This window comes from Chelonia mydas, chromosome 11, assembly GCF_015237465.2.
Source record: "Chelonia mydas isolate rCheMyd1 chromosome 11, rCheMyd1.pri.v2, whole genome shotgun sequence".
Taxonomy (NCBI): domain Eukaryota; kingdom Metazoa; phylum Chordata; order Testudines; family Cheloniidae; genus Chelonia; species Chelonia mydas.
In genome coordinates this window covers 77,539,476-77,566,761 of record NC_051251.2, presented here as the reverse complement: position 1 = coordinate 77,566,761, position 27,286 = coordinate 77,539,476, and the positions used below count along the sequence as shown (strand labels likewise).

Below are 27,286 nucleotides of genomic sequence, written 5' to 3'. Positions count from 1 at the left end.
CTTGATGATCACTTTAGATAAGCTATTACCAGCAGGAGAGTGGGGTGGGAGGAGGTATTGTTTCATGGTGTCTGTGTATATAATAATGATATTCTGCAATTTCCACAGTATGCATCCGATGAAGTGAGCTGTAGCTCACAAAAGCTCATGCTCAAATAAATTGGTTAGTCTCTAAGGTGCCACAAGTACTCCTTTTCTTTTTGCGAATACAGACTAACACGGCTGTTACTCTGAAACCTTTGTGTTGTGATATTCCTTGATGGCCCATCTGATTTTGATAGTCCTTCTGGATGGGTGGGGTGTGTGTGTGATTCCTATGTTTGGGCTCATAAGTTCAGAGCAAACATTTTAAAGCCAAACCTACCTATGGGTATGTCTACACTACGAAATTAGGTCGAATTTATAGAAGTCGGTTTTTTAGAAATCGGTTTTATATAGTCGAGTGCGTGTGTCCCCACACAAAATGCTCTAAGTGCATTAAGTGCATTAACTCGGCGGAGCGCTTCCACAGTACCGAGGCTAGTGTCGACTTCCGGAGCGTTGCACTGTGGGTGGCTATCCCAGTTCCCGCAGTCTCCGCTGCCCATTGGAATTCTGGGTTGAGATCCCAGTGCCTGATGGGGCTAAAACATTGTCGCGGGTGGTTCTGGGTACATGTCGTCCGTTCCCTCCCTCCCTCCGTGAAAGCAACGGCAGACGATCATTTCACGCCTTTTTTCCTTAGTTACCTGTGCAGACACCAGACGACGGCAAGGATGGAGCCCGCTCAGCTCACCGTCACCGTATGTCTCCTGGGTGCTGGCAGACGCGGTACTGCATTGCTACACAGCAGCAGCAACCCCTTGCCTTGTGGCAGCAGACGGTGCGATAGGCCTGAAAACCATCGTCATCGTGTCCGAGGTGCTCCTGGCCGCCTCGGTAAGGTCTGTCAGGAGCGCCCGGGCAGACATGGGCTCAGGGACTGAAAGAGGAGTGACTCGACCAGGTCATTCTCTGTAGTCCTGCAGGCAGTCCTATTGCACCATCTTCTGCTGAGCAGGCAGGAGATGAGGGTGGCTAGCAGTCCTACTGCGCCGTCTGCTGCCAGCCAAAGATGTAAAAGATAGATGGAGAGGATCAAAACAAGAAACAGACCAGATTTGTTTTGTATTCATTTGCTCCCCCCACCCTCGCTCCGTGAAATCAACGGCCGACAATCGTTTTGGTGAGGTCTGTCAGGGGCACCTTGAAAAGTTTAATAGAGATTCAGTCCTGCCTGAAATACCGGGCGGAGGGATAGCTCAGTGGGTTGAGCGTTGGCCTGCTAAACCCAGGGCTTTGAGCTCAATCCTTGAGGGGGCCATTCTGTGTGACAGTTGTTTTTGTTTCTCCTTGAAGTAAAGCCACCCCCTTTGTTGATTTTAATTCCTTGTAAGCCAACCCTGTAAGCCGTGTCGTCAGTCGCCCCTCCCTCCGTCAGGGCAACGGCAGACAATCGTTCCGTGCCTTTTTTCTGTGCAGACGCCATACCACGGCAAGCAGGGAGCCCGCTCAGATCACTTGGGCAATTAGGAGCACATTAAACACCACGCGCATTATCCAGCAGTATATGCAGCACCAGAACCTGGCAAAGCAAAACCGGGCGAGTAGGCAATGTCAGCGCGGTGACGAGAGTGATGAGGACATGGACACAGACTTCTCTCAAAGCACGGGCCCTGGCAATGCGGGCATCATGGTGCTAATGGGGGAGGTTCATGCGGTGGAACGCTGATTCTGGGCTCGGGAAACACGCACACTGGTGGAACCGCATAGTGTTGCAGGTCTGGGACAATTCCCAGTGGCTGCAAAACTTTCGCATGCGTAAGGGCACTTTCATGGAACTTTGTGACTTGCTTTCCCCTGCCCTGAGGTGCAAGAATACCAAGATGAGAGCAGTTCTCACAGTTGAGAAGCAAGTGGCAATAGCCCCGTGAAAGCCTGCAACGCCAGAGAGCTACTGGTCAGTCGGGAATCAATTTGGAGTGGGCAAATCTACTGTGGGGGCTGCTGTGATGCAAGTAGCCCACGCAATCAAAGATCTGCTGATATCAAGGGTAGTGACTCTGGGAAATGTGCAGGTCATAGTGGATGGCTTTGCTGCAATGAGATTCCCTAACTGTGGTGGGGCCATAGACGGAACCCATATCCCTATCTTGGCACCGGAGCACCAAGCCGGAGAGTACATAAACCACAAGGGGTACTTTTCAATAGTGCTGCAAGCACTGGTGGATCACAACGGACGTTTCACCAACATCAACGTGGGATGGCTGGGAAAGGTACACGACGCTCGCATCTTCAGGAACTCTGGTCTGTTTCAAAAGTTGCAGGAAGGGACTTTTATTCCCAGACCAGAAAATAACTGTTGGGGATGTTGAAATGCCTATAGTTATCGTTGGGGACCCAGCCTACCCCTTAATGCCATGGCTCATGAAGCCATACACAGGCAGCCTGGACAGTAGTCAGGAGCTGTTCAACTACAGGCTGAGCAAGTGCAGAATGGTGGTAGAATGTGCATTTGGATGTTTAAAGGCGCGCTGGCGCAGTTTACTGACTCAGTTAGACCTCAGCGAAACCAATATTCCCACTGTTATTACTGCTTGCTGTGCACTCCACAATATCTGTGAGAGTAAGGGGGAGACGTTTATGGTGGGGTGGGAGGTTGAGGCAAATCGCCTGGCTGCTGGTTACGCGCAGCCAGACACCAGGGCAGTTAGAAGAGCACACGAGGTCACGGTGTGCATCAGAGAAGCTTTGAAAACCAGTTTCATGACTGGCCAGGTGATACTTCTGTTTGTTTCTCCTTGATGAACCCCACCCCCCTTGGTTCACTCTACTTCCCTGTAAGCCAACCACCCTTTGATCACCGCTTGCAGACGCAATAAAGTCATTGTTGCTTCACATTCATGCATTCTTTATTAATTCATCACACAAATAGGGGGATAACTGCCAAGGTAGCCCGGGAGAGGTGGTGGAGGAGGGAAGCACTGGGAGGGGTGCTGGAGGAGGAGGGAAGGACAAGGCCACACAGCACTTTAAAAGTTTAAAACTTTAAAATTTATTGAATGCCAGCCTTCTGTTGCTTGGGCAATCCTCTGGGGTGGAGTGGCTGGGTGGCCGGAGGCCCCCCCACCGCGTTCTTGGGCACCTGGGTGAGGAGGCTATGGGGCTTGGGGAGGAGGGCGGTTGGTTACACAGGGACTGTAGCAGCAGTCTGTGCTCCAGCTGCCTTTCCTGCAGCTCAACCATATGCTGGAGCATATAAGTTTGATCCTCCAGCAGCCTCAGCATTGAATCCTGCCTCCTCTCATCATGCTGCCACCACCTTTCAGCTTCAGCCCTCTCTTCAGCCCGCCACTTACTCTCCTCAGCCCGCCACCTCTCCTCCCGGTCATTTTGTGCTTTCCTGCACTCTGACATTGTCTGCCTCCACGCATTCGTCTGTGCTCTGTCAGTGTGGGAGGACAGCATGAGCTCAGAAAACATTTCATCGCGAGTGCGGTTTTTTTCGCCTTCTAATCTTCGCTAGCCTCTGGGAAGGAGAAGATCCTGTGATCCTTGAAACACATGCAGCTGGTGGAGAAAAAAAAGGGACAGTGGTATTTAAAAAGACACTTTTTATAGAACAATGGGTACACTCTTTCATGGTAAACCTTGCTGTTAACACTACATACATAGCACGTGTGCTTTCGTTCCAATGTCGCATTTTGCCTCCCCCCACCGCGTGACTAGCCCTTCCCCCCTCCCCCCTCCCCATGGCTAACAGCGGGGAACATTTCTGTTCAGCCACAGGCAAACAGCCCAGCAGGAACGGGCACCCCCTGAATGTCCCCTTAAGAAAAGCACCCTATTTCAACCAGGTGACCATGAATGATATCAGTCTCCCGAGGAAAACACAGAGAGATAAAGAACGGATATTGTTTGAATGCCAGCAAACATACACTGCAATGCTTTGTTGTACAATGATTCCCGAGTACGTGCTACTGGCCTGGAGTGGTAAAGTGTCCTACCATGGTGGACGGAATAAGGCTGCCCTCCCCAGAAACCTTCTGCAAAGGCTTTGGGAGTACATCCCGGAGAGCCAGAAATGCCAGGGCAAATTAATCATTAAACACGCTTGCTTTTAAACCATGTCTACTATTTAAAAAGGTAACTCACCAGAGGTCCCTTCTCCACCTGGCAGGTCTGGGAGGCAGCCTTGGGTGGGTTCGGGGGGGTACTGGCTCCAGGTCCAGGGTGAAAAACAGTTCCTGGCTGTCAGGAAAACCGGTTTCTCCGCTTGCTTGCTGTGAGCTATCTACAACCTCATCATCATCATCTTCCTCGTCCCCAGAATCTGCTTCTGTGTTGCTTCTATCTCCATTGAAGGAGTCAAACAACACGGCTGGGGTAGTGGTGGCTGAACCCCCTAAAATGGCATGCAGCTCATCATAGAAGCGGCATATTTGGGGCTCTGACCCGGAGCGGCCATTCGCCTCTCTGGTTTTCTGGTAGGCTTGCCTCAGCTCCTTAAGTTTCATGCGGCACTGCTTCGGGTCCCTGTTATGGCCTCTGTCCTTCATGCCCTGGGAGATTTTGACAAAGGTTTTGGCATTTCGAAAACTGGAACGGAGTTCTGATGGCACGGATTCCTCTTCCCATACAGCGATCAGATCCCGTACCTCCCGTTCGGTCCATGCGGGAGCTCTTTTGCGATTCTGGGACACCATCATGGTCACCTCTGCTGATGAGCTCTGCATGGTCACCTGCAGCTTGCCACGCTGGCCAAACAGGGAATTGAAATGCAAAAGTTCGCGGGCCTTTTCCTGTCTACCTGGCCAGTGCATCTGAGTTGAGAGTGCTGTCCAGAGCGGTCACAATGGAGCAATCTGGGATAGCTCCCGGAGGCCAATACCGTCTAATTGCATCCACAGTATCCCAAATTCGACCCGGCAAGGCCAATTTCAACGCTAATCCACTTGTCGGGGGTGGAGTAAGGAAATTGATTTTAAGAGCCCTTTAAGTCGAAAAAAAGGGCTTCGTCGTGTGGACGGGTGCAGGGTTAAATCGATTTAATGCTGCTAAATTCGACCTCAACTCCTTGAGTAGACCCCGGCTATTTTCTTATAGCATGGAATTCCAGCATTACACGTGAAATCAATGCATGCAGCAATTTACAAGTATTTCGTGGAGTCTAAACACTCAACACATTGTTGCAAGACTAATACCTATTTCAGGTAAAAGTAACATACAGGTGAACTGCTCTGATCTCCAGCTATGAGTTTGCCAGTTCTTAGCTAATGCCTGAAGTTTTGGTAAGAGCTGGCACTTGGTTTGCCAGCATCACAGTGACAATTACAGTGTTCCCAACTCATCCATATCTATAGAGGAAAGTGACTTTAGCCCCTGTTGCAGGAGCTGTTGCTGGGGGAACCATAGATCTAATGACACAGATTTGTATAAAACGTTTCATGCTGGTGCGGGGCTTCCAGCTTCTCTCCAACCCCCAAATCCCAATTAATTAATTCTGTGACCCTGCAGTCCCCACATCTGCCCCTCAGTCCAGTCCGCTCCTCTTCAACCCCTCCTCCTTCCCATCCCTGGTGCCGAAGTGGGGAGGGAGCAGATTCCCTTCCAGGGGGCAGAGATAAGGAGCTACGAGATGGGAGATGACATGAGGCAGACGACTAGATAGATGCAAGCCTTCCAGGGTCGCAGAGATTAGGATGACGGCATCTAGAGGAGCCAATTTTTCATTCCTAGTGGGCTATTTCCCCCATGTCTGACCCAGGATCCCCACAGTCCTCTTGACCATAGAGGACAGTGACAAACAGGCTGCACAATCCTGGGGCAATGAGATTGGCTTCTCCATCTCAATCACTCCCTGCTCTCTATGGTTTGACAGTCCAGACCCCATGGAACTACTGGGGTCATGGAGACGACATGATAGAAAGTCTGCAGGAATACAAGAGTACTAGAGACTGGTGTGTCTGATGCTGGAGAGGCTGATTTCAGGATCCCCAGTGCAGTATGCTCCCACCATGTCTCAGTGACACAGGCTGAACTGGGATCTCTGCCCCACCCGGAACCAGGGATAGATTCTCTCCCCATCGAAAGAGGTTGTTGAGAAAGTGAAGATTGGGTCATCATTATCAGCATTGGCAAATATCACTTGCCCCTGTTCATAGTCCACAGAAACCCGGATAAACCTGAGATCACGACTCAGGGACAGAGGCGTCTCAGAGGAGGAGACAGCGCAGAACGTATTCATATACCAATCCACAGCCCAGATCCTGTCCTCAGGGTTACGGGTTCTCCCTCCCTTCCTCCACACAGACTCTCTGGCCACCCCCACAGCCCAGGTTCCCTCATCCTTCACCTCCACCTCCCAGCAATGTCTCCCCGAGGTGAATCCCTCGCAGCCCAGCACACAGACTCTAGTATCAAATCTCTCAGGATTGTTGGGCAGATCCTGCCGGGTGTAACTATAGCTCACACTTTTCCGATCCTCAGACACCATCAGTCGGGGATGAGCTGTGTCTGGATCCAGAGTCACATTTGCTGGAGAGAGAGAAGCAGAGCGTGAGGGGCAGAGCTCAGTCCTGGGGGCTGGTGGTGCCATGTTTCACACTCCCCAGCAGCCCTGGTCTGGCTGGGACAGGCCTGGATCCCAGGGAGCTGCCTCTGTCTTGGGCACCTGAGACTGAGCAGGTCTCTCACTGCAGTTCCTCACTGTGTTTAATGGGACCTGCTTCTTTAGTTTCTCGTTTGTTCGCAGAGACTTCAGCTCCCGGCTCCCTCTGCTGGGGCTGCTCCGTTCCCAGCAGCACAGACACAGCAAGGAAGGTCTCAGAAGCTTTTCCTGAGGAGGGAGCAAGGGAGGCAGGTACCAGCTTTAAACCTCAGAGGGAAGCTCCTTCCCCTAATGTAGCCTCCACTCCCAGGCCGGAGAACAGAGAGGAAGGTGCAGCATTGGGGAAGAGCCGCTCCAGACCAGAGAGTAGGAGATGGTGGGGTACCCCCATTCCCAGCCCAGAGAGAAGGCGGGGGGTGGGGGGGGAGGCGAGAGCGGGCAGCTTCAGAGGGAGAGCACCTCCCCAATCCAGGAAGCAGTGAGCAGCTCCCATGGGAGAGCCCAGCCCTGCCCCCAGGAAAGGGAGGATATTGGGGAAGGGGCAAAGGAGAGGGATGTGCCAGCCCTCAGGGGAGAGGTTTTTCTGTTCGTCACTCTGAATATAATATTAAAAAGGTCAACGAATGCCTACGAAAATGCCAGGATCAGTGTTCAGGTGTTTGGATGTTGGTCAGTGTGAGTGTTTCTGATCATTGGCGTGGGCACGAACTCAGCACTAAGGTTGGCAATTGGCTTCAGGATTGTTTGTCTGACTTCAGCTTGGGATCTCCTTAGCATGACATGCTTTTATTTTTAGGGCTGTGTATGGCATGACCGGTGTCGGTTTGGTTGATTTTATTAACATATTTTTGTGGGAATTTCCTCATAATTTAAAGATAGTCTCCAGCTGAAATCTCACCCAGTCTGCGGGATCCTAGGGATTTCTCTCTTTTTGTCTCCAGTTCAGATGGCAGAGTGGCTGGAGGGGCAAAGGATAAGAAAGATGAGCTTTCATGCTGTCGTATGTGTAACCGCATTCTTCTTCTAAACCAATATAACTGTGTTTTAATTACAACCAAAAAACAAACCGAGGCACAGACACACACTTAGGGCTTTAATATCAATATAAACTAGTCTGAAACCTCCTTTTTCCTCTTTTATTCAGACGTCTCACAGCAATGGAATCAACTGTCATTAAGCCACACCTGTGAGATGCAATCTCTAGGAGAGATATCCTTTCCCCTCATCATCCACCCCCCAACCCCAGCTGGTTTGTCTCATTCACCAGTTGCATTTTGCCGTAACTGAGACCCAGATCCTGCAAAAAGTTTAGGGCGAAAGTAGCTTTGCGCACTTTGGTCTCTTTGACATTCATGGGATGTTAAGAATTTGCAGTCAGGGCTCTGAATTGTAAACTTTTGGGGTCTATTTACTCAGCGTCTCTGGAGAGCTCAGCACAATGGGGCCCTTTCCCCTCCATAGACTGAAATATGAATAATGATAAAATTATTTTATAAGTGGGGAAATTTGAGATGGAAGAGGGTCAACTCAATGGGCCAAATTCATCCTGAACTGGCAAAGGGATAGAGAAGGCCAATCTGTGACTCCCCTATTTAGTGGCTTCAGAGGGCAGTGCAGACCTTGGCACAGGCTAGGGAAGTCCTGAGATCCAGCTAGAGAATCACCCCTGATTCATTGGGCCCGATAGGCTTTGCCAGCTCTGTAACTGGGAGAGATAAACTCAGGGGGCACAATTTACGCCATTTGGCTAAATTTGGACCTTAATGTTGTGACCTTTGGTAAATCATGAATTAATTTGAAACATCCTGATGCCTGGGCCCCTGCTACATCTGCTCAATTTCTCTACTTTCCACATTTTATTAAATAGATATGTCATCTAATTGGCCAGAGCCCATCTCCTCCCAGTCTCAGAGGCATATTCCACTTTCCCTTCCTAGGTCCTGTTTTAGTACCTTTGAACATCCTCAGAGTCTCCCTAAGAGCAATATATTTCTGGGAGAAATAGCTGAGCCCCTTTTCCAGTTCAGGAGAAATCTCCACTGACTTCTGGAGCTTCCCCTTCTCACACCTGGAAAGAAAAAAATTGACATTCTTATATTTCATTGAGTGATACGTTATAATTTCTTGTTAAAAGGGGAATTGAGTCTCCATGGCCAATTCACTCCCTGGCCTCTATGCTTCTGATGGTAGGAGATTCCAGTGCTAAGTGCGGTAGAAATCTGTCCATTAGGAACTAGACTGATACACCAACTCCCCCCTACCCAGCTCATTCCACACTGGTCTCCAGACAGTCCTCAGGTGGGATCTCTCTTTATTGCAGCAGACCTGGGTTAAATTGTAACCAGCATAGGTGCTGACTTCCCCTCTGCCTGGTGGTGCTGGACCCCCACCCCACCCTGGCCATGTCCCTGCCCTGCCTTTTCTCTGATGTTTCTCTGACTTGGTCTCACCTGCAGGAATTCACTCGCTGACTCCTGACCCTTCCCCTCCATCTCACTGATCAGCTCACTGAGATGGGAAATCTTCGTAGAAAGTTTAGTGAAATAGTCATTCTGTATGTTCACAATCTCCTTGTCCAACTGGTCCAGCTGGGCCAGCAGGAGTCGCTCTTGTTCCTCCAGGAACTGCCGCAGTTGCTGAAATTGACATGCAATCTTCTGCCTCTCGGCCTGGGTCTGTTTCTGTAAAGCAGTAGGGAAAGGGCTGGTCAGGGACATGGACGGAGCCTGGGGTCCCTGCATGGAGTGCTGAGTGTGCAGGAGGGAGACTTTCTTTTCAAACTCTAAGACATCGAACACTTGACTATACCTTGTGGGAGACTATGCCCTGTATCCCACGAGGGAGAGGATTTTCTCACACCTTCCCATTTGGCCTCTATCTCTCTTACAGAGATATTTCCATGTGTGACCTGGTCAGGATAGTGCGTTATCGGGGACCTCAGAGATGGAGACCCCAAGGCAGCGGGATTCAGGACTCAGCACTAGATCTGGGCAAAATTTTTTTGCACTAAACTTTTCTTCAGGGAAAATGCAGTTTTGTCACCTCTGAAATGTTTCATGAGTTCATGTAAATTTGCTGTTTGGTAAAAAATAAAAATCTTGAAAAAATCAAGACATTTATTTCAACTATTCCTTAAGAAAATAGCTTGATTTTTTTTATTTGAAATAAATTTATTTGAAAATTTCCTTATAGTTAATATAATTATATCATTTTAAAAAATGGTCCAGATCGAAACAAAACATTTTGAGTTTATCAAAGTGAAAGATGTCATTTGTCCAAGAAAAAATATTATTTTTTTTATCTGCTCAAAATTTTTTAAAAGTTCATTTTTGGTTCTACCCAATTCCCCGCCCCCCGTTTAAAAAAATCCAGACAATGGAAAGTTCTGTTAGGTTCCCAGATCTCCACAGAATTACCTTGACAGAGAAGAAAAGAAAGAAACAATTCAATAAAAACGTACAGACTCAGGCATCGAGCGCTGCACTGGATACGTTCAGTTCACCTTGGGAAGATTTTCATGGAAGCCACAAAAGCTGGAAATTGATTCACTGATTGAAATGAACTGATAGACTCTGAAGAGGAAGATGTTACCCTTCTCTAGGGAGCGGGTTTTTCAGGCCCCCCCATAGGGAGGTGTGTGTGCACCTGCACGTACACACACCCACACAGTGTCCCAGGATCAGGGATCAACTGACAAACGCTCACTCTCCCCAAGGCCACAGAGGACTCTACCTACAGACACACCTCACGCCTCCCGTCAGTGTGTAAAGGCCCCACCAGTACCGGAGGCTGCTGGGCAATGGACGCAGCACTGCCAGGTTGGTGGCTCAGAGGCAGCCTCATGGGATTTAGAATTTTTTTTTTGAAGGGGAGCCCAAACCAGCTGCTCCGGGAGAAGTCTCGAGAACGCCAAGTATTCCAGGACCACTGAGGTGGGGTGAGCTCAAGCCTGGGGACAGTTTTTGGGCAGTGGTGCTGAAATGCTCTTTATAGGGGGGTGCTGAAGGCGGAAGCCATGTATTTGTGTTGTTACCACTCCTTCAAGCCCAGGGGCAGCACCCCCAGAACCCCTAGTTCCAGCACCTATGTTTTTTGGGGGGAAATAAAAGGGAAAAAAACAGCGGGGGTGGGGGGAGGCGGCCACTCCCCCTGGAGTGCTGCTGTGAGCGGCAGAAACAGCTGGTGGAGTCTGGAGGGAGGCTTCCCAGTGCTGGGAGAGAGAGAGAGGCCAGCAGCGAGCCAGGCAAAAGCGCCTGGCACCAGAAAAGAAGGGACGCAGTAAGTGGGGAGCCCGTGGATAGGGACCACAGTGGCTGAGATGCATCGTCGCGGGGGTGCCAGGAACAGAGCTGAAGCCCAGCTCAGGAGGAACAGGAAAGACGAGGGTAATAGGAACAGTAGGGGAGCCACCAAAGGGACAGTAAGAGGAAAGACAATGGCAGGCGGGGAAAAGAGGGAAAGTAAAAGGAAGAACAGTACAGTTAAACAAGAGGAAAAATAGCTGGAGTTTCTCAGGCTATGTCCACACTGGCAATTGAATGACTAAATTTTTTGTCTTTCAGAGGTGCTAAACCCTCTCCCCCCGAGAGACAAACATTTTGTTGCAGCAAGTGCCAGTGTGAACAGCCCGCTGTCGGCAGGAGCGCTCTCCTGTCAAAAACGCGAACGGCGCTCATTGGGGGTGGGAGCATTTTGTCGGCAAAAGAGCCAACAAACAGCGGCTACGCTGCCCGACTTTTAGTGACACAGCTGTGTTGACGTGGCCATGTCACTGAAAGCTATGTAGTGTGGACAAGGCCTTTGCAACATAAGAAATTATTCAAAAAGCATTGTTCAAAAAACTATGAGAAAAGTAACGTAAGAAGGAAATATGAAGGAAATATGGTGTAATAAAGGAGAAAGTGTAATTAAAGAGAAAGAGACTTAAGAAATAAGGAGGAAGTGAGCTGTAGTGAAAATAAGAAAATAGCTAGGACTGTAAAACAAGAAATCCTTACCGGGGCCTAAGGCGTACAAGGCGAATGACAGGAATAGGGAAATGAGCACAAAGGGACTGTAAACCAGAGAGGAGCAGAGGGATAATAGTTCAATTAAGAAACCAACACACTGCACCAAGGAATATCTGTTTTTATTTAGGCTGCAACACAAAACAGTAAACAAAGAACTTTTCCTCCAAACTCTGGGCTTCGAGAGGCTGAAAACTGAGAAGTGAACATGTATCCCTGGGGTTTATGTTCTAGTGCATTGGATTTTCTAATTCAAAATTCTGTTAGTTCATCAATGTAAATTGTTCCCTATAAAGTGAGTTTAATTAAACTAACAGCAGTGTAAGCAGTGTCAGGATGAGCTCCACCCTGACATCTGGTGGTGAGGTGTGGCAAGTTGTGAAAAAAAAACTTCAGGGGCTGATCTCATTTGCATAGGCACACCCACCCCGCCTAGACTGAGGCCATAGCTGCCCAAATGGTCACTTCGGCTGCTGTGGGATCCCCAGTGTCTCTGTTATTGGGGCAGGAAGAATAAATTGTTATTACCCTGATTAGGGGAACTGTGCTTGGAACTGTACTTGGCCTTTTGCTATGATGGAGGGACTCACCATCAACTAAGTAGCACTCGCTAGGCAAGGGTCATGGGTTCCAAAACTGTGTGAATGGAGAGAGACTTGAGATAGGTATTAGTACCTGGTGGTGTGGGCCCCTTTGTGAGGGCCTGAAGCACCAATTGCACCTCTGTCTCTCTCCACTGTGGAATGTCAGAGCTAATTTTGGGTCTATTAAGAGTCTTGCTGCAGGCACTGTGCTGCATTCACTTTGGCCTTATGGTGCACCAGCACTAAGGCCCCCACTACTATGAGCTGAAATCACTGAGAGCTGAAATCACTGAGCACTGTGTCAAGTAGTGGGGAGCCGGAAGATCTAGACTGCAGTGGTGCTGTTCGTGAGACGGTGAGCTGTGCAGAGCGCAGCCGTTCGTGAGACAGCGAGCTGAGCAGAGCTGTTTGTGAGACAGCGAGCTGTGCCGAGCAGAGCCGGTCGTGGTGGAGCGGAGCCGTCCGTGAGACAGCGGTGTGTTCGTGAGACGGCGAGCTGAGCAGAGCTGTTCGTGAGACGGCAAGCTGTGCAGAGCAGAGCCGGTCGTGGTGGAGCGGAGCCGTCCGTGAGACAGCGGTGTGTTCGTGAGACGGCGAGCTGAGCAGAGCTGTTCATGAGACGGCAAGCTGTGCAGAGCGGAGCCGTTCGTGAGACAGCGAGCTGAGCAGAGCTGTTCGTGAGACAGCGAGCTGTGCCGAGCCGGTCGTGGTGGAGCGGAGCCGTCCGTGAGACAGCGGTGTGCTCGTGAGACGGCGAGCTGAGCAGAGCTGTTCGTGAGATGGCGAGCTGTGCAAAGCGGAGCCGGTCGTGGTGGAGCAGAGCCGGTCGTGAGACAGCGGCGTGTTCGTGAGACGGCGAGCTGTGCAAAGCGGAGCCGGTCGTGGTGGAGCAGAGCCGTTCGTGAGACAGCGTAGCAGAGCAGAGCCCTGTGGGGCAGTCAGCTTCAGGACACGTAAGGTGCCCCTTACCCCTTTCCCCCACACACAGGCACATTTTAGCCAGACTGGGGGAGTAACACTATGCAGATGAACTTTTGAACTCTGGGGCTGGACCTTTTGGACTTTGGGTGATTTGTGGATTGCTGGACTCAAGAGACGTTTGGGTGCTGGGACTCAAGAACCCGAGGGAAAGGGGCATGCCCCAATTTGCTTGGGGTGGTTTTTTTGCTCATGGGTTGTGTTATGAATCCTGTTGGTGGTGTTTCCCCAGCATAATGCCACATTGTTTCTCTCTGTTATTAAAAGGCTTTTTGCTACACTCAGACTATGTGCTTGCGAGAGGGGAAGTATTGCCTCTTGGAGGCGCCCAGGGGGGTGGTATATATTTGTCCCAGGTCACTGGGTGGGGGCTCGAGCCGGTTTGCATTGTGTTATTGGAATGGATCCCCTAGATATTGAACCCGGCCCTTGTTGCTGCCAGCTCTGATGGGCAGAAGGGTTACATTTTTGGGGGCTCGTCCGGGATCCCTGGGTCAGTACCCCTCGCAAGCACCTGTTGAGTGATCCACTACATTGGAAAACAATTTATATTTTTTTTGTTTGTGCTTATATTTTGAGGAAATTACTGTTTGTATAATGGCTAATTTGTCAGGTTTGTTGGGCCCTGGCTCAGCAGCTTCTAGCTCAGAGGCTGCAGCCTCGGCTGATGATTGGACAAAAGCTCTGGGGCAAACATTGGAAAAGGTTGTGCTGTCCCATGCTGCGTCAAACTCTTGTCGTAAGTTAAGATTATTTGCTGGGGAGGAGGAGTTTGAACCCTGGTTAGAGCATACCACTGAAATGCTGCAAGAGTGGGCCGTACCAGATGCAGAAAAGCGAAGATGCCTCATAGAGAGCCTTGGCGGCCCAGCATTAGATGTGATTCGCACCCTGAAGCTCACTGACCCTGGGGTCAGTGTGAAGGACTGCCTAGAGGCCCTTGAACACAACTTTGGGAGCGTAGAGGACCCTGAAGACAGCTACTGTAAGTTCCTTAATTCCCGACAACAAAAGGGCGAGAAGGCTTCAGCCTACATACAGAGACTGGAGAGACTGCTTCAGAGAGCTGTCTTGAGGGGAGCAGTGACTGCTGAGCAGATGGATCGGACCAGACTGGCTCAAATTGTAAGAGGAACTCAGTATCAGAACCCGATTCTACTTCATCTCCAGCTAAGAGAACGACGGGAACATCCCCCAAGTTACTCCCAGCTGATGAAAGAGGTCAGAGAGGAGGAAGAAAGGCAGGCTGCCAGTGAGTTTTGGGAAGCCCAAACATCGGCTCCAGCCAGCACAACACCACTGCAAACGGCCAGTGTACTGATGGTGAGCACCAGAGAGGAACTTGCCCAACAAATGCAGGTCCTGACGGAACGGATAGCTGAGCTGCAAAGCACCGTTGACCGAGTTAAGACTTCCCGGAATAAGAAGCCTCAAACTGTGGCGATTGAGAAGCCCGCACTTAGAGCCACCATCCCACCCAGGCGAAGGGGGAAAGGTCAATTCTTCTGCTACCGATGTGGTCAGGATGGACATAGTGCTGCCAAGTGCCGTAATGAAGAAAACCCCTCCTTGGTGTATGGAAAGCTGAGGATCAGTTGGGAGAGATCCGGTAGCTGCCAGAGGGTCTGGGGACGGGGACCCCCCAGGTCTGCAGGATTTGAAGATTCCCCCAGAAAAGACTGTCCAGCTGGGATCCCCGCAGGACTGATAGGGCCTCGAGCAGAGGTCACGGTGAGGATTGAAGGGGTGGAGTGTAAAGCAGTGCTTGACACTGGATCTCAAGTGACTATTATATTTCAGTCATTCTACCAGCAGATGCTTAGGCACCTGCCTATACAGCCACTGACTGGCCTTGGCCTGTGTGGCCTCAGCATGGATGAATACCCCTACCAAGGGTATGTCATAGCGCACCTGGAATTCCCAGAGGAGGTTGCTGGGGTAAGAGAAGAGGTAGACACAGCTGCCTTAATATGCCCTGACCCTAAAGGGACCTCTGATGTGTCTGTGCTGATAGGGACCAACTCCAGTCTCTTCAAGGTACTCGCGGATTACTGCAGAAGGCGGGCTGGGGACCAGTACCTGAATACCCTGATGATCCATACGCTTTGTGCTGAAGCCTATAGGAAAATTGAGAGCGCTAAAAGGGAGACATCTGAGCTACCACTTGGGGCACTGAAGTACGCGGGCACGACCCCCTTAGTAGTGCCTGCAAGGACGGAGCAAGAAGTGCTTGTCATGAGTACCTGGCTGAAAGGCAGTAAACGGACGTTAGCAATGATAGAGCAGCCGATGGGAGGAGAGCTCCCTGAAGGAGTGCTGGTCCCCAGTGGAGTCATAACCCTACCTGCTGACGCCCAGGAAAGGGTGACTATACTGATTGCTAATGAAACGAGTCGTGATGTTGTTGTGAAGCAAGGACAAAAGATAGCAGACCTCTTTGAGCCTGAGTCGATTGTAAAACCCCAGTGTGAAACTCAAGTTCCCACAATAGACCCAGCAAAGTTTGACTTTGGAGATTCACGAGTGTCCGAGGACTGGAAAGATCGCCTGAGGAAGAAACTTTGTGAAAGATCCAAGGTGTTCTCACTGCATGAGTGGGATGTGGGATGTGCAAAAGGAGTAGAGCACAATATCAGACTCCATGACTCTCGACCTTTCAGGGAGAGATCTAGGAAGATTGCTCTCTCTGAGATGGAAGATGTGTGACATCATCTTCAGGAGCTGGCTGCGAATGGCATCATTACAGAGTCCCGCAGCCCATACGCCTCACCCATTGTGGTAGTCCGTAAAAAGAATGGGAAAATTCGCATGTGTATTGACTACCGCCCCCTACACAGCCGTACTGTGGTCGACCAGTACACTATGCCTCGAGTGCAAGATGCCTTAGACTGTTTGCTGGGAAGCCAGTGGTTCTCTGTGTTGGATCTTCGAAGTGGATACTACCAGATCCCTCTGGGAGAAGAAGATAAGGAGAAGACAGCCTTCATCTGCCCATTAGGGTTTTATCAGTTCGAACGCATGCCCCAAGGGATTTCTGGAGCACCTGCCACCTTTCAACGTCTCATGGAGAAAGTTGTGGGAGACATGAATTTACTGCAAGTGTTAGTTTATTTGGATGACCTGATTGTGTTTGGAAGAACCTTAGAGGAGCATGAAGAAAGACTTCTTAAAGTGCTTGATAGGTTGGAGGATTATGGTCTGAAGCTTTCAATTGACAAATGCCAGTTCTGCAGAACCTCAGTGAAGTATGTGGGTCACATCGTGTCCCAAGAGGGTGTGAGTACTGATCCTGATAAAATAGAAGCACTCACTACATGGCCACGTCCAAGTAACTACAGAGAACTCAAGACCTTTCTCGGATTTAGTGGCTACTACCGCAGATTTGTGAAAAACTATGCTACGATTGTAAAGCCTCTGAACGATCTCACCAGGGGACATCAGTCCAGCAAGAACAAATCTAAGTCCAAGAATAAGGGGAGGTCTCCAAAGCCCCCTGTGCAGAGACACTATGGCCCATTTGAACCATTTGGGCCACGGTGGGATGAGAGATGTGAAAGGGCTTTTCGAGAAATCATTACTTGCCTAACTCATGCTCCAGTCCTAGTTTTTGCTGACCCAAGCAAACCATTTATCCTGCATACTGATGCCAGTTTGGAGGGTCTGGGAGCAGTCCTGTACCAGGAAGTGGAAGGCAAACGTAAACCTGTAGCCTTTGCCAGCCGAGGATTGTCTGATAGTGAAACTCGCTATCCCACCCACAAGCTGGAATTTTTGGCCCTGAAATGGGCCATCACTGAGAAATTTCGAGACTACTTGTATGGTGCTCAGTTCCAGGTGTGGACAGACAACAATCCACTGACTTATGTGTTAACAAGTGCTAAGCTGGATGCTACAGGGCAGAGATGGGTAGCCGCCTTGGCTAGCTATGAGTTCAGCATTCAGTACCGATCAGGGAGAAGCAATGTAGATGCAGATGCATTGTCCAGGCGTCCACAGGCTCCAGAAGTTGCTGTGATACCCACAGATGGAGTGAGAGCTATTTGCAGTGTGAGTCGCCGAGAGCCAGAGGCCCGTGAGAGCCTTCAGGGATGTGTTGCAGAAGCTTTGGGCCTGCCCCCTGAATGCATGCCTTCTGCTTCAGTGAACTATATTGCATTGGACCAATCTCCTTTGCCCATGCTCAATGCGGCGGACTGGCAAGAAGCCCAGCGGCAAGATATTGACATTCGTGATACACTACTTGCCAAAAGGGAGGGGCGAAGCCCAGCTGCGGTTGTCCCACCTAACCCGGAGGGTAAACTACTATTGAGAGAATGGACCAAACTAAAACTGATTCAGGGAGTGCTACACCGAATGACCACTGACCCTTTACAAAAACAACGAGCACAACTAGTGCTGCCAAAAAAGTACAGAGCCCTGGCCATGAGGGCTCTGCATGATGACTTTGGGCATTTAGGGATGGAGAGGACCCTGGAACTTATTCGTAGTAGGTTCTATTGGCCCCGAATGGCTGAAGATGTTCGCAGGAAATGTGAGACTTGCGCTCGATGTGTTCAAAGGAAAACTCTGCCCACGAGGGCTGCATATCTCAAGAACATCACCAGCAACAAACCTTTGGAATTGGTGTGCATTGATTTCTTGTCTGTAGAGGTAGACAAGAGGAATGTTGGGAACATTCTAGTAGTGACTGACCATTTTACACGGTATGCACAGGCATATCCCACACGTGATCAGAGGGCCACGACCGTCGCTCGAGTATTGTGGGACAAATATTTCTCAGTCTATGGATTCCCGGCTCGGATACACTCTGATCAGGGGCGGGATTTTGAGAGTCACCTTCTGAAGGAGGTGCTGAAGATAGCAGGAATTAAAAAGTCTAGGACAACGCCTTATCACCCCCAAGGTGATCCTCAGCCAGAGAGGTTCAACCGAACCCTATTAGATATGTTGGGAACTTTGCGACCAGAGCAGAAGGCAACCTGGAGCCAGCATGTCGCATTTCTGGTGCATGCCTACAATGCCACAAAGAACGATGCTACGGGAGTCACCCCATATCTCTTGATGTTTGGGCGAGAACCAAGATTACCCATAGACTTGTGCTTTGGTGTATCAGAGGATGGAGATAGCTATGAAACTCACCAGCAATATGTATCCCGACTAAGGGAAAAGCTGCGGGATGCTTATCGCTTAGCTACCGCTGCAGCTCGGAAGAACGCAGACCGCAACAAACATCGATATGATGCTAGAGTGCGTTCGCAGGAGCTCCAGCTGGGGGACAGAGTCCTGCTGCGAAATTTGGGTATTGCTGGCAAACACAAGATAGCTGACAGATGGAAGGCAATACCTTACGTGGTGATGGAAAAGCTGGGAGATCTGCCGGTCTACAAGATCAAACCTGAAGACGGCCCAGGGCAAATAAAGACGGTGCATAGAAACCTTTTGCTCCCTGTGGGGGAATTGGTAAGCATCCCTTATGAGACGGGCCACGACAGGGCAGCCGGGCAGAACAGAGGTGCTAGACCCAAGCCGCCATCCAACACAGACAGCGGGCCCCCTGCAGCTAACTTACCCCTATTCTGCACATCTGAGAGTGAGTCTGAGGAGGAAGACACAACCCTGGTGTATCCTGGGATGGAGACAAGATTTCAGTCTCGATCAGCTGAACCAAACGAGAGTTTTCCCTCTTCCGCCCTAAACCCCATGGCGGAATTATTTAGGCCCCTTTCTGACACCCTGGTGCCGCTGATGAGACCCCCCTGTGATGACACACACAGGTTATTGGACAGTGGAGACACACAGGTAGAGGATGCCCTGGGCACCTTGGACCCTCCAGCGTTAGAACTAGGAGTGCAGGGGCCTACGCCAGTAGCCGAGGGACCCTCCAGGGAAGCCTCTCCATCCGTCACTCAAGAGGATGTTCCCCCTACCTCGGCAACAGAGAGTCTCAATAGACGAGACAGGGTGATAAGACCAGTGAAACGGTTAACTTATGATGCACCTGGGGTGACTAGTGAGGAGCCAATACATTTAGCACACAGGCTTGTGGAAGCTAAAGTGGTCTTCCTGAGGCCCTTTGGAGGAAACCAATGAGTTGGTATAAAGGGCGTGTGATTTGTCGGGACGACAAATTCTCGGCTGGGGGGAGGATGTAAGCAGTGTCAGGATGAGCTCCACCCTGACATCTGGTGGTGAGGTGTGGCAAGTTGTGAAAAAAAAACTTCAGGGGCTGATCTCATTTGCATAGGCACACCCACCCCGCCTAGACTGAGGCCATAGCTGCCCAAATGGTCACTTCGGCTGCTGTGGGATCCCCAGTGTCTCTGTTATTGGGGCAGGAAGAATAAATTGTTATTACCCTGATTAGGGGAACTGTGCTTGGAACTGTACTTGGCCTTTTGCTATGATGGAGGGACTCACCATCAACTGAGTAGCACTCGCTAGGCAAGGGTCATGGGTTCCAAAACTGTGTGAATGGAGAGAGACTTGAGACAGGTATTAGTATCTGGTGGTGTGGGCCCCTTTGTGAGGGCCTGAAGCACCAATTGCACCTCTGTCTCTCTCCACTGTGGAATGTCAGAGCTAATTTTGGGTCTATTAAGAGTCTTGCTACAGGTACTGTGCTGCATTCACTTTGGCCTTATGGTGCACCAGCACTAAGGCCCCCACTACTATGAGCTGAAATCACTAAGAGCTGAAATCACTGAGCACTGTGTCAAGTAGTGGGGAGCCGGAAGATCTAGACTGCAGTGGTGCTGTTCGTGAGACGGTGAGCTGTGCAGAGCGGAGCCGTTCGTGAGACAGCGAGCTGAGCAGAGCTGTTCGTGAGACAGCGAGCTGTGCAGAGCAGAGCCGGTCGTGGTGGAGCGGAGCCGTTCGTGAGACAGCGGCGTGTTCGTGAGACAGCGAGCTGAGCAGAGCTGTTCGTGAGACGGCGAGCTGTGCAGAGCGGAGCCGGTCGTGGTGGAGCGGAGCCGTTCGTGAGACAGCGGCGTGTTCGTGAGACGGCGAGCTGTGCAAAGCGGAGCCGGTCGTGGTGGAGCAGAGCCGTTCGTGAGACAGCGTAGCAGAGCAGAGCCCTGTGGGGCAGTCAGCTTCAGGACACGTAAGGTGCCCCTTACTCCTTTCCCCCACACACAGGCACATTTTAGCCAGACTGGGGGAGTAACACTATGCAGATGAACTTTTGAACTCTGGGGCTGGACCTTTTGGACTTTGGGTGATTTGTGGATTGCTGGACTCAAGAGACGTTTGGGTGCTGGGACTCAAGAACCCGAGGGAAAGGGGCATGCCCCAATTTGCTTGGGGTGGTTTTTTTGCTCATGGGTTGTGTTATGAATCCTGTTGGTGGTGTTTCCCCAGCATAATGCCACATTGTTTCTCTCTGTTATTAAAAGGCTTTTTGCTACACTCAGACTATGTGCTTGCGAGAGGGGAAGTATTGCCTCTTGGAGGCGCCCAGGGGGGTGGTATATATTTGTCCCAGGTCACTGGGTGGGGGCTCGAGCCGGTTTGCATTGTGTTATTGGAATGGATCCCCTAGATATTGAACCCGGCCCTTGTTGCTGCCAGCTCTGATGGGCAGAAGGGTTACAGTAGTTAAGACACAGTAGATACGAACAATAGTTTAAGGTGTAAGCCTAAGCAGTAGTTCCTGCTAAAACAAGTCATTTTGATTTACTTGTGATTATTCCCCACTTAACTGAATTCTGCTTTACCCAGGACTGAGCGGCCTCCATCCAGCTCATTACAAATGCAGGTGAAAAATGACGGGCACCTACCAGATACTCCTGCCTCCTCTTCTCTCCAGTCACTTTAAAGCCCAGAAACTTTTCTCTCTCCTCCCTCAGAGTCTGCAAATGGGCCTGGATCTTTTCCTGAACAAATGGAAATGTTTTGGGTGGTTTGATTTTTATTTTGATAGATCAGAGTGTGTGTGTGTCGGGGGGGTGGGGGGGAACCTTTTCAACCCTTAACAAAAACAAACAAACAAACAAACAACTGACTGTATTGATGACAGGACAACCAAGCAGGGTTATGATATCAGCGAGACCAAGGACTTTAAGTCATATTAATATTAATGGAGCTGGAGCGGTTTGTATTTGACTTTGTGTCTCCCCTGATTTACACAAACATAAAACTGGGGTCACACCCTTGGATTTTCTTTCACGGTGCGAAACAACCTGTGTTGGAGAAGGTTTAACTAACAAAGTGACAGCAATCCCAGAAGCCGGCAGGGTGAGAAATCTGGGCTGGGATTCTCAGCGGAGCCCAACTCCCACTGACTGTAAGCTCTCAAGCCTCGTGGATGGGACTGGCTGGACGGAACTGGTCGTAGCACTAGGGCAGACCCCATGAGACGTTCTGGGTTTTGTTGAGGACGGTTGGGCTTGGCCCGAGCGCTGTCCTGAGCCCTTCCCATGGCAATGCCGCCTGGGCAGCTATTCCACAGCTCCCAGCAAAGCTGCCAGCAGCAGCGGGCTCTGGGGTGTCAAAATGCTGCACCGTGGGAGAGCAGCGTGAGGACTAACGGAGCCACTGTGGCTGGTCCCTCAGAGTGACGCGGGGCAGCCCCACCCAGGGGTTAGCTTTGCTGCAATCAAGTTCAATCCCAAAGAGATCTGACAGGGACCTGCACTGCCTGGAGCCCTCTTGTGCAGGAGCTCAGGGTGCTCAGGGGCCACCCCGTGTTCAGCCCAGCGAGCTCCTCTAGTGCAGACCAGCAACGTGGGAATTCAGAATCCCAAGGAGAAACTTCATCTCCTTGCTGGGCCTAGGACCTTTATCAAGGTGTTGTTCCCTCCTAATGGCCACACTTCATCACTGCTATGGAGGCAGCATGACCTAGTGATCAGGGAACTGGACTGGGCGTTGGGAGACCTGGGGTCTATTCCCAGCTCTGCCACTGAGCTGCTCTGTAACCTTGGACAAGTCCATCCCCTTGTTGTGCCTCAGTTTCCCCTCCCACCCTCTGTCTGTCTTATCTACTTAGACTATAAACAGGGTTTGTCCCTCACTGGGTTTTGTGCAGGGCCCAGCACAGTAGAGGTCGGATCTTGTCTGAGGTCTGTATGTAAGTAAATAATAATAAATACTATGATACAAATCAGCAATAACCACAGCTTGTCACTCCCCCTTCTCCAGCCTGAGGGCAGCACTCTCACACAGACTGGCCTGCAGCTCTAGTGAGTTAAACCTCACTGATCATTTAGCAGCTTCAGTTCTGCAGAAAATTCCCTTATTTCACCAGTGGGAGCCAGTTTCGAAAAGGATTCGGGATTTCAGATAAAAGATGCCACATCAAACATCTGTATGTAAAGTCTTCATCTCTTGCCCGGCTTGCCACACTGCCACATCGCTCACCGTTTACAGCATCTCTCATACAGTGAAGGCTTTACAAAGCAGAATGATGCCGTTATACCTGTGACTGTCAACATGTGATTAAAGAAACTGGTAATTAAAACCCAAAGCTATAACTCCTTAAACTTGACAGCAATTCCTTACCTTGTGCTCCTCTGCAGCCTCCTCTATGGGAAGGACTGTGTGATCTCGGTGAGCCCGGGATCTGTCACACGCTAGGCAAATGGGACTTTGATCCTCCTCGCAGAACAGCTTGAGAGGCTCCTGGTGTTCCCCACACACCCTCTCCCCTCCTGCATCCTTTATTACCTGTAAACTCAGTTGTTTGGTTATTTCTCTGACAGCTGCCAGCTGCCTCTTCGGCCTGGGGTTTCTCTGCTCACAGTTTGTCTACACTGAGGGTAGGTGATGGCTATACCTGATTTCTCTCAGCACTGGATGATGCAGGCTCAGCAGAAATTGTGCCCCCGCTCCAGAGTGACAGGTTCTCTGAAATACTCCAGACAGACGGGACAAGAAGCTTCATGCTGGAGTCTGCCCACGGGGTCTTTCTGGCCATAATACCCTCTGTGGAGAGCTGGAGCCAGCCCCGTGGGACAGGAGTCACCACTGCGGCTGAGTGTAGGGTGGGCTCAGCTCTGCAATTCCTCTCCCCCCAGGGTCTCACCTGTGCACCAAGCCCACCACTCATCTACCACCTTCCCATGACCCTCTGGCAGGTCACAACCCACCATTTGGGAACCAGTGCCAAGGGGGTATCAGCACCCTCAGCCCGATTCTGACCTCCCTGCCAAGCCCCCAGCAGGGAGGGGAGACTGGGCCGTGGACTCCCCCTCCTGCCTGCTGCCATTCCAGCACCTAAAACAGTCTAGATTGAAAAGTATGGGCACTTACACGCTGCACCGAGGAAACGGGCAGCAAACGGACTATCGAGATCGCTAATATACTCAGCCATCCTTACGAGTCCCCCACTCCCACCCCAGGCTGTTTCTTTATCCCCCTGCTGCACACGGTCCTGGTTTTAGACTGTGAGCTCCCTTTGGTTAACTTGTCTGTACAGCGCCTGGCACAAGACGGCCCTAATCCCTCACTGGGACTCGTAGATGCTACTGCAACGGGAAACCAGTGCATTCTATTAAATACTGTTGTGAATGTCAACACAGAAAATTGTATGGGCACAAGGCTTGCACACTGAAATCTATGGCCCAAATTCCCAAACGGATATCTGCAGGACGGGGACTCTCTCCCTGTGGCCCTAGGCGATGTGGACGTTGACAATGCTGGTCACAGGGTGGCTGGCCCTTGAAAGGGAGATGGGTCTCAGCCCTACCTGTGGCATGGACAGCTCTCCTACGCAGGTGGGGACAATGAAGAAGGACCAGTGACCAGGAGTGGGTGGTGTGACATTGCACACCATATTTTTATGAAAATATGCTGATGAATATAAATATGACATAACTGGAATTTGCTTTATGCTAAATATGCCATGTAACATATCTTTGCAAAGGTTATGATCTACTGAATAGATTCATCCTATTTGTTTGCATGTATCTTTTCTATGTCTGAATTTAGGGAAATAAGATATAAACTTGTATTTCTCTGTGTGTGCTGTTGAGTGGCCCATCAGCAAACATTTAACTAACAATGGGCGTTGGGAGACGCCAGTCCACACCTGAGCTTTCCTGGGAACATTCAAACTAACATGTAAACAATGGTGTCAGCCTGCAAAAAGCTGACTCTTTCATGGACATGTGACTTGCCCATGTGGCTACAAACTCCATACTGTTGCTGTGATTTTGCAAAGGAACAAAGGAGTTTCCGCCCACAAGAAAGAGAATATAAAAGGCCCTGCAGCCCCTCCCTTTTGTCTTCAGCTGGCTCAAGGTTGCTGGACCCAGGCCATAAACTACAGTTTTGGTCTGAAAAGGATTGGGCCCAGGCTAGGAAAGAATCCAGTCTGTGAAGTATGCTTATTGGAACATCTTTGAGGGTGAGATATTACTTATAATCAGTTTCTTAATGTATTAGGCTTAGACTTGTGAATTTGTTTTATTTTACTTTTGTGACCTTCCTTGTTCTGTCTGTTATTACTTGAAACCATTTAAATCCTACTTTTTATACTTAATAAAATCACTTTTGTTTATTAATAAACCCAGAGTAAGCGATTAATACCTGGGGGGAGCAAACAGCTGTGCATCTCTCTATATCAGTGTTATAGGGGGCAGACAATTTATGATTTTTCCCTGTATAAGCATTATACAGAGTAAAACAGATTTATTTGGGGTTCAGTCTCCCAGAAAGACTGAATATTGTGTGCTGGGAAAGTCCTTGTTAACTGAGAAGCCCCTGGGCTGAGTGAATCTCCGTCTCAGTAAACTGCAGGGAGGTGTGGCCCAACCCCTTGGTCTGTGCTGGAGCTGACTGGAGTGTCTTAACTCAGCAAGACAGGAGAGAAGGGGTACCTTTTCTGGCAGGGGGGTTGTTCTCAGTGGTATCCCCAGCACATCGAGTGACCGTCTCGAGGGGGTCTCTGTGACTGAACCCGTCACAGGTGGGTTATGTGCTCCAATCAGGCCTGGGGTAGCCAGAACAGAGGCCTATGGAGGGCCAGAGGGAGGAGGTCTGTGTAAAAGGCAGAGGAGGCCTTGGATCTTCTTCAGGGTGATAAGGCCAAACTCCAGACAAAAAGTCCTGGGAGTCCCTGCTGGGAGAGCAGGGGTGTTATTGACCACAACCCTTTGTGGATTATTTCTGGGAACCTCAGAGGGAAACTGAGGCAGGGCCTCTGCAGAGCCACCCTGGGCCATGAGGGGGCACGCTGGAGGCGGTGACCCTGCTACAGTGCCCTATTGCTGTGCTGCTCCCTCCCACCCAGTCCCTGCTTCCTGCAATCCCACCCCTGATTTTATCAAACAGACTTGCTAGGGTCTGTAGGATGGGAGCGCCACTTCAGTGCCCCTGCTAAGTCTCACGAGGGTGGGGCTCCCTTCCTGCCTGCGTGAGGAGTTCTGCAGGGAAAGCGTGATGGGGATGTGTGCCCAGAGGACAGCCCCAGCAGCATCCTACTGCTTCCTTGGCCCCAAGAGGGGAGAAGCAATGAGAGGGAGTTTGTGTCTCTGGGATGTGGTGGGAGGGGCAGAGCAGGTGAGTTTCCCGAGGCTCTAGCTATAAAAATGATGGTTAGTCAGTAAATTCCTACCTTGAATTCTTCAGCAGCAACCTCCTCTGCAGGAATCACAGAGTGATCTCTGTGCTCCTTGGATTTGTCACACACAACACAGATGAGGATTTTATCCTTTTTGCAGAACAGTTTCAGAGGCTCCTTGTGTTTCTCACACAATGTCTCTGCTTCTGGTTCCTTCACTGACTGCAACCTCAATTCTCTGACTGCTTCTGCAACATTCCTGAGCTTCTTGTTAAGTCTGAGGTTCCTCTGGGGAAAGGCCTCTCTGCACTGAGGGCAGGAGACCTCTGTATCCAAGCTCTCCCAGCACTGGGTGATGCAGGCTCTGCAGAAATTGTGATCACAGTCTAGAGATACTGGATCTTGAAAATACTCCAGACAGATGGGACAGGTCAGTTCATCCTGGAGAGTTTTTGCTGGATTTGCAGCAGCCATGGCTTCTAGTGCAGGAAAGAGACATGAGAGGAGTTAAGTTTCATTTCCCGTGTTCTCAGAAATGGGCTGACTGAACTTGACTTAGTCATTGGGCATTTTCTTTCTGGGCACAGTCTCGTATTCTCTGGTTTTTGCGGACTGCAGAGTAGCTTTGAACTAAGTGTGATGAGTCCAAACTGAGACAACTCCTCCCTTTGTTAATCCAGAAATATATGGCGTAGATACCCCATTGCCCTGCGACTTCCCTTGTCCTTTACTCACTCACGTATACAAATTAGAGCTGGTCAAAAAAAAAAATTCTAATGGAACAATTTTTCTGTTGGAAAATGTTATTTTGATTAAATCAAAACTTTGCATGGGAATATGCCAACTTTGATTGAAGGCCAAGCTCGCCTGGCTTGGCCTTCTCTGCCAGAAGAGAGGCAGACAGACTAGGATCAGGACCACCAGCTGTGCCCCCAAAAGACTGGGCTCTGGGCCAATCCTCCAAATATCTGAGACCCACATCCTTCCCCAGAACAACCCCCCCAAACTGGACCAGCCCCACATCCCGCCCCAGAATGACCATCCGTGACCTGGACAGCGCACCCAGCTCAGCCAGGAAGGAGAACTCTTGATACTTTCTTTGGGTTTTTATCTACGGCTTTGGCTACACTTGCATGTTATACCGCAATAAAGCCTCCCAGAGCGCTCTACCTTACTCCCGTCCACACTGGCCAGGCACGCAGAGCACCCTGACTCCCTGGCTGGAGCGCTCCTGGTTCTCCACCTCCCCGAGAGGACTAACAGCTGTTGCGCATCGGCTGAGACGCTCCAGCTCCAGTGTAAACGGGGAGTAAGGTTATTAGGCACTGATTGACCTCCGGAAACTCCCCATAATCCTTTTAACTGACGCGTCCTCTCTTGTTCGGTTGAGAACTCCGGACGTGGCCGTGCCGTTTCAAAGCTCCGTTTCGGGGGCTGCTTATCGAACAAACACACAGGGCTCCCGCTGGCTTTGAATGAGTGAGAGGCAGGCGGGGGGCTCCGTTTGGGGCGCCGGCCGCTCCTGTTTGCTTGCAGAGCGAGGCGGTGGCGAGGCGGGGTTGGGGTCCATTTCAGCGAGCGGCTGCTT

General features: G+C 50.4%; 1 protein-coding gene and 1 long non-coding RNA gene across 2 annotated transcripts; both read right to left on the bottom strand.

Annotated features, from left to right (window-relative positions):
* Positions 1–5,760: 5,760 nt before the first annotated feature.
* LOC119567367 (zinc finger protein RFP-like) lies at positions 5,761–26,257 on the bottom strand. The gene is made up of 6 exons (XM_043525021.1): positions 25,753–26,257; positions 20,975–21,070; positions 9,079–9,309; positions 8,581–8,719; positions 7,527–7,586; positions 5,761–6,555 (listed from the first exon to the last, which is right to left on the bottom strand). The coding sequence occupies exons 1-6, from the start codon at positions 26,170–26,172 to the stop codon at positions 6,041–6,043; spliced, it is 1,461 nt and encodes a 486-aa protein (XP_043380956.1). The 5' UTR covers positions 26,173–26,257; the 3' UTR covers positions 5,761–6,040.
* Positions 7,701–8,568, bottom strand: LOC122462305. Its single transcript, XR_006284779.1, has 2 exons — positions 8,475–8,568; positions 7,701–8,280 (listed from the first exon to the last, which is right to left on the bottom strand). It is a non-coding gene; the product is annotated as an uncharacterized LOC122462305 (long non-coding RNA).
* Positions 26,258–27,286: the final 1,029 nt, after the last annotated feature.